The sequence below is a fragment of the Tachysurus fulvidraco genome, chromosome 21, assembly GCF_022655615.1.
Source record: "Tachysurus fulvidraco isolate hzauxx_2018 chromosome 21, HZAU_PFXX_2.0, whole genome shotgun sequence".
Lineage (NCBI taxonomy): Eukaryota > Metazoa > Chordata > Actinopteri > Siluriformes > Bagridae > Tachysurus > Tachysurus fulvidraco.
Window position 1 is genome coordinate 14,501,797 of NC_062538.1, and position 7,609 is coordinate 14,509,405.

Sequence of the window (7,609 nt, forward strand, 5' to 3'; positions counted from 1 at the left end):
TCTTTTATGTGTGATTTTGTGTAAATTGTACATTGATTAGACAATGTTTTTGTCTGTAAAATCTTTCTGGGGATAAAGAATGACAGAATAAATTATTCTTTCTTTTTGTTCATTACACCCACAACTGAGACTGTAACACTGGTGCCGACAAATTTTTTTATGACCGATAATCTCATATGGATGATATAAATTGAATATGATTTAAAAACAATCATTTAATATGCAAAGCTTTCACTTTGCACAAGCATAACAATATGTAATGGCTCAAGTATGTTTTGGTTCAAGTAATCTTGAGTCAAAAAAGTGTCAAATTTAATACAAACTAATCCTTAGTATTAGCAAAGAATTAGCTGGTCATGGAATAAATTCAGTCCAAAAAATTTTGACTGATAGATTACAATATTATGAAATAGTCACAATAGGAAATGAAAAGGGACATTGTAGGAAAAAAGGCATTTTAAAATAAAACCAGATCACAATATATTGTGTTCTTCTGTATTTAATACATTTGACATTATTACTCATTTCATTAATTACAAATTAATTAAAAAGTAATTAATTCATTAATTAAAACGATATTCTACAAATGTTACCTTAACTGGTATCTTTAAATTTGTGATTTAATGTAATCCAGCATTGTCATAGTGTAAGATGAGTTTAAGGCACTGTGACTTGAAATAACCACAGACACAGATCACTATATACACACACACACGCGCGCGCACACAAAGATTGCAAACACTCATCAGCTTCCATTTTCCGGAGCCAAACCTGTGCAATATACAACCTGGGACTTTTATACACTTAACATGCTGAGCAGCCATTTTTGTGTGACGTTATATGGGTCACCAGTTCATACCTGTATAAAAAATGTATTGTTTTGGTGTTGTAAGTCTTTAATGGTGGTTGGACATGTGTTGAATTGTATGTTTGTGTTTATTTATTTTCATTAATGTATATGTTGTTGCCAATGATTGTTGCCCATGTTCCTATAGTTAGAGGAGAGAACCCCCTACCAATTTTAGAATGGTTAGATCCAGGGACGGGACTAAGAGAATAAAATGGCTCCCAGACAGTAAGGCTGGGTGAGTTATTGTAGGAGTTGGTGTTTGTAGACAGTGTACCAAGTAAATGCTATGGTCGTACTGAGGTGGTTCAGGTCAACTGATTTAGCTGAACTAGCTTAAATATTTTGTGTATAGGCTAAAATTTGTACAGTTTTATTTTTCTTTGTGGATTATTTTATTACTTACACAGTGTGGGCACTAATAAATCACCCTTCACCTGGCTCCAAGCGGCTTCTGTGTCACATTTGCCTCATATCCCATCCTCCTCGCCATAACAGTCAGAAGTGGGATCTAGTGTGACATAGAAATACCAATCATGCCACGAAAGAGGAGAGATCAACTAGCAGCTGAGGTTGATGTGGAAGAAGAGCAAGGTGCCACATGTGGAGATCCAATACAGCCTGTGGACACCCTTACCACCACAGGTGAATCAGCCATTGCAGCTCTGGCAGGAATGTTCCAATCATTCATAGAATATCAGAAGGGAGGAGAGGAAAGAGAGAGATCCCATTACAGCAGAAGAGGCAGCTAAACTAGTTGAAGCCTATGTTGCAGCTCGCAAAGGATTCTCTGAAACCTTCAGATTTTCTGGCAGCCCCCAAGCAGCAAGAAGTAAGTCTGAGGGGTTGGGGGGGGGAGTTCGTACTCATAGACAAGCCCAGATTTTACATCCCATCCACCCTAAGCCCACACCGCCTAAAGCTACCGCACCCATAGACACACGTCCGAGCAAGCCCAACATTGATGTTGTTATAACTGTGGTAACCCAGGTCACACTAGCCCACATTGCCCACTTAAATAGCCCAAATCAGCAAGGTTGTGTTATGTACCCAGACCCACCCCTGCATCTGATGATAGTTCCCCCAGGGAGCCCACCCTTACAGTTATGTTAAATGGACAACCACTAACAGCCCTGGTAGACACAGGTTGTACAAGGACCTTAGTACAGGCTCGGTACATAAACAGAGATTTGTGGTCTGAAGACACAATTTCAGTGTGTTGTGTCCATGGGGACAAAGCAGATTTGCCCACTGCTGAAGTTTATATTGAGGTGAACAAGCAGCCATACTTGATGAATGTTGGTATTGCAGCTGATTTGCCCTACCCAGTTTTGCTGGGTACGGATATGCCGGTTCTAGCTGATTTGGTGCAGGAGACAGCGTGGTGTGGGGTAGTCACTAGAGCTCAGGCTCGTAAGGTGGCCAAGTCATCCGAACCGTCTGTATAGAGCACCCTTAGAGAAATGGCATTTTTCACTGAGAACAGTGTAGGTGAGACAGGGGTTGCAAAGGAACACAAACTGCAGAAAAGAAGGAATTGGGTTGCAGATCTGATTGACAGCTCAGACCAGTTACAGTTTGAGTTGATGGAGTCTGAAATCAGTGGAAGTGAGCTAATCATAAGCAACAAATTAGCCAAACTCCAAAGGGATGATTCTACATTGTCTGAATGCTTTAAAAAAAAGTTGACAATGATTCAGTTTTGAATTCTCTGTGTAGTGAGAGATTTTTAGTAAAGAATGGCCTTCTATTCAGACAGACAAAGGAAGAAGGAACACAGCTTTTGGTACCCACAGCATATCGTAGCAGAGTGTTGGAATTAGGCCATGCTATTCCATCGGCAGGCCACTTGGGCTTCATGAAAATGAGAATCTCCAAGAGGTTTTATTGGCTTGGTTTGTACTCTGAGGTGAAGGGGTATTGTAAATCCTGTCCAGAGTGTCAATTGACAAAGGTCAGAGTGCCCGCTAGTGCACCATTACTGCCTTTTCCTGCTGTAGAAACACCTTTTGAAAGGATAGGGGTTGATATTGTTGGGCCTCTTGAAAGAAGCCAGAGAGGTAACAGATTTATACTAGTGATCTGTGATTATGCTACTCGATACCCTGAGGCTTATCCCCTTAGAGAAGTAACAGCCAAACAGATTTCAACAGCACTGCTACACTTCTCACACGTAGGCATCCCTAAAGAGGTGTGACAGATCAGGGCCCCAATTTCATGAGTCACACACTGCTGCAAGTCTATCAGTTGCTAGGAATCAAGAGAGTACGAACAACTCCCTACCACCCCCAGACTGATGAACTGGTTGAATGATTTAACCAAACATTAAAATCCATGCTTAGAACGTTTGTGTCAGAGTCCGGCAAAGATTGGGACAATGGCTACCTTACCTCCTGTTTGCTTACCTTGAAGTGCCCCAGGCATCCACCGGGTTTTCGCCTTTCGAACTGCTTTTCGCACACCGGGTTAGAGGTTCTCTGGATGTCTTGAAGGATGGCTGAGAAGCTAATGACAAGCCACGCAAGCAGAACATCCTTTCCTATGTCCTTAATGAAAGAGCTGCTGCAGCGATCGTCTGTTATGGCCCAACAAAATTTGCAAGCATCCCAAGTCAAGCAGAAAGTCTGGTATGACCAAAAAGCCAGATCAAGATCCTTTCAACCGTGGGGAAGGAGTGCCTGGCAGTTAAATGGGCCTTGGACTCTTTTAGGTACTACCTAATTGGTAGAGAGTTCATCCTGGAGACTGATCATAGGGCCTTGACTTGGCTAAACCAAATTAAAGATACAAATGCCCGTATTACACCATGGTTTCTAGCAGTGCAACCCTTTCCATTTACGGTATCTTATAGGTCTGGCCCTGAAAATTGTACTGCTGATTTTTTGTCTAGGACACCACAGGTAGAAGACCACAGGTGTCCTAGACATTTATTTTCATTAATGTATATGTTGTTGCCAATGATTGTTGCCCATGTTCCTATAGTTAGAGGAGAGAACCCCCTACCAATTTTAGAATGGTTAGATCCAGGGGCAGGACTAAGAGAATAAAATGGCTCCCAGACAGTAAGGCTGGGTGAGTTATTGTATGAGTTGGTGTTTGTAGACGGTGTACCAAGTAAATGCTATGGTCGTACTGAGGTGGTTCAGGTCAACTGATTTAGCTGAACTAGCTTAAATATTTTGTGTATAGACTAAAATTTGTACAGTTTTATTTTTCTTTGTGGATTATTTTATTACTTACACAGTGTGGGCACTAATAAATCACCCTTCACCTTACTCTAAGCGGCTTCTGTGTCACATTTGCCTCCTATCCCCCAGTCAAATCCTAACAAGCATAATTAAAGATTTGACTGTTTTTTTAAATCAAGGAGTGGTGTGTTCAAAATGTTAAGTTTTCAATAACATACTTATTTATTTAATAATATGTACATATTTATAACCAGATAAATATTTTAGCGAGGTTCACTTTGCAGAAAAAGGTGTCCTATATAACACCTGTGATTTATTGTGTATATAAGTCAATGTGTGATTTACTATTTTTATTTTTTTTTTAGCAGTCTAGCCAATACGTATCAACCTGGCTAAACCCAGGTCCGTGACATCTCTTTTGACTTTTTTAGGCTGGCTAAGGAAGAGGTCTTCTACATAAAGGAGGCAAACGAGCAGGAAGAGAGAGTCGAGCGTCTGAAAGCTGAGGCAAAGGATGAGTATCTGATCAAGAAACAGGTAAATGCAAAAGACAACAGAATTTAACAAAGAACTTGTTTATGTAGAGCACATATAACTTGGTCCTTGGTTGTGAGCAAGTAATGAATTACAATAGGTTTGTCTGGAAGAATGAGAGAGAAATTATTGTGACAAGATTGTTGAAGGCTACCTTTGGTTTAAGCATTCTAGTTTCTAAAATTGCAAAATTTAAAGTTCATTATTTGCCAGTAGACCCCTGAAAATGCTGTTTTTATCAGTATCAAAAATAAATGCAGACTAGTCATTTTTAGAACTACCTATTGCTGCATTTTAGATCAATTGGTGTAAGATCCTACCAGCTTTACAAAATGTTTGTAAGTGATTTTCACTCATTCAACCTGACAAATCTTTAGTTTCTTTAGGTAATGTTTGTTTACTGGAATTTTTCAACAGTGCCACATATTCTCTATAGGATACAGACTTGACCTGGCCGCTATAAAAGGATCACTTTATTTTAACCACTCCCTTCGATTTGGTCATTAAGTTCACTCCCCTCTCAGCCACTGTAGTTGAGGTGGAAATTTTGCTGAAACCTGAAATCAGTGGCAGAGATGGGGAGACTAGACAGAATGGCTGGAATACAGAGTTTGTCGTCGAGTGGCAGAGTTGCCAAAATGCAGACTTCAACCCCATAGACCATCTGTCAAGATACCTGAAGTCAATCCAGAAACTTCCTATCCAATCTGATTCAAGCTTAAGAGGATCTGCTAGAAAGAACTGGAGAAACTGTTCAAATAAAGGTGTGCAAAGATTGTGAAACTTACAAAAAATTTATTTTGCTTTGTGTGTAATAACCAGAAAAATAACTCTAATCCATTTTAAATGAAATCTTTAACATAACTGCCTTAATTCCTCATGGCATGGATTCAAAAAAATGGCAAACATTTCTTTGAGTAGATTTCTTTTACTTAATTCATGCAGATTTCAACTTATTAAAAATGCTTTTTCAACTTTACTTTGGGCTTTGGTTCGGTTGGGTCCGGATATGGTGACTGGGATGGCCCCTGGAAAAACAATGAATTCATTGTCCTATAAACAGTTTGAGATGACTTTTGGAGGTGGTCAACAACAATACTTAAGAAGGCTATGGCATTCCTTCAAATAAGTGGCCCCACCACTTTCTTCTTCTACTTTTGGCTATTCCCATTAAGGGTCACCACAGCAAATCATCTGTTTCCACCTAACTCTATTTTTGGCATCCTCTACTCTCACACCAGTTAACTTTTATGTTCTCTTTCAACACATCCATATATCTCCTCTTTAGCCTTAATCTTGATCTCTAACCTGGCAGCTCCATCTCCAACATCCTCCCAATATAACCATCTCTCTCCTCTACACATGTAAAACCATCACAATCTAGCCTTTCTTACCTTGTCCCCAAAACCTGAGCCAACCTGAGCTGGACCTCTGATGTGCTTGTTCCTAATCCTGTCTGGACTGAGAGCAAGCGCGATCTCACTTACCCATCTGAAGTAGAAGCAGAGAAAGCTTTGCTTTGATAAGTGTGTCTGATGATAACCAAGGTGTTTGCGTGTGTAACAGGTGGAGGTGTTGCAGGAGTCGAAAATGATGATTCCAGACTGTCACCGCCGTTTAGCAATGGCTCATGCTGATCTGCAGCAGCTGTTGGTGAGCTGAAAAAACACCCCACCTCTATTTGATGACCAAATCAGTCATCTGTGTCAATTTTTCATATCACACAGAATAGTATTTGTGAAATCTTATGTATCTTTGTGTGTATTTAATATTCTAATATTGCATACATCTGACTAGTGACAAGACTAGATTTAAAATAAATGTTTCGCTTTTAGCCAATTAGCCCAATGTCATGTGCAGAATGAGTTATCTTCTTTCATTAAACATAGTCTGCCTTTTTAGTAATTCTCTGACTACTCATGGTCATTTATGTTTTTTTAGTAACTGAGCACTGCTTGTTAAGACATTAATTAATCCCCCTTTATAATGTTGTTATATAATGTCATACCAGCACTGAGCTTTTACTTTATTAGAATTAAAGTGAGATGTTAAATGGCAATGTCTAATACTAGTGTGTACATATTGTATAGTGAAATACAGTAAATTACATTTCAGGAAAATTTTAAATTGCATTATTATCTAATTTTAAATATATTTAAGAAGGCATTGAAGTCTAATTCCAATTTTAAAATTTTGGAGAAAATGTGGATTCAGTAGTGACTTATGTCAGTGGTTTGCCATTATTTTGTATTCCAGGAAATGGTGGTGGATCTGGAGGAATTGGAGGAATTCAAGGAGGCCAGAAGTCTTTTAGACTCTGTCAAACTGGAGGGATGATGCAAACACACCTGCGCAACACATGTCCATTCCATTAGTCAGGACTTCTTAATATTGATTCACACAAGTATGATCATTGTCTTATTTTTTTTAATTTTTTTTTAACACAATGAATATACCATGCCTCTGTTAATTTTTCAAAGTTGCAAAATGGAATAAACTATACATGTACTATATATGTGTTCTTACTATACAACTCTTTTCATTTATTTCCAGTTGTAGCCTCGAAACAAATCTAAAAATCATTAGTGGGGTTAGTGCTGGAAGCTTAAAAATAGGGTGTGGACTTCATCGAGGGTCATCAACTTGTGTGCCAAGTCCAGTGTGTAATCAAGGTTGGGATAAATGTTTATAAATAAAAGATAAAATACATTCATACATGTGGTGATGGAGCTCTACAGTATACTTTTGTTAGGGTGAGTTATCTTTCTCCTTCCTGCTGTATTTGTTAGGAATTCTAAGCATTCAAACATGAGACTGGAATTAAGATTTTATTTTTGTAGATTCAGAAATATCTACTATTTTTCAATTACTCAACAAAACCTTATTACCCAAGGTCAAAAATGATGATGATGATGATAACGGCCACCACTGGAATTAATGCTTTTCATGGAATTTATACATGGACATTGTACATTGACAGGTGTCACTGGTGTATTTAGGAACAAAATGCTGAAAAGCCTTACACATAATATTAGAATTA

General features: G+C 38.7%; 1 protein-coding gene across 3 annotated transcripts in view; it reads left to right on the forward strand.

The window, feature by feature from the left end:
• Positions 1 to 7,082, forward strand: part of LOC113646569 (tubulin-specific chaperone A-like) — a 28,997-nt gene extending 21,915 nt beyond the window's left edge. For all 3 annotated transcript variants that reach the window (XM_047805449.1, XM_027152914.2, XM_027152915.2), the window contains exons 3-5: positions 4,467 to 4,572; positions 6,136 to 6,222; positions 6,826 to 7,082. In XM_047805449.1, the coding sequence (XP_047661405.1) occupies positions 4,467 to 4,572; positions 6,136 to 6,222; positions 6,826 to 6,906 (274 nt within the window). In that variant the 3' untranslated portion in view covers positions 6,907 to 7,082. The remainder of the gene's footprint in view (positions 1 to 4,466; positions 4,573 to 6,135; positions 6,223 to 6,825) is intronic.
• Positions 7,083 to 7,609: the final 527 nt, after the last annotated feature.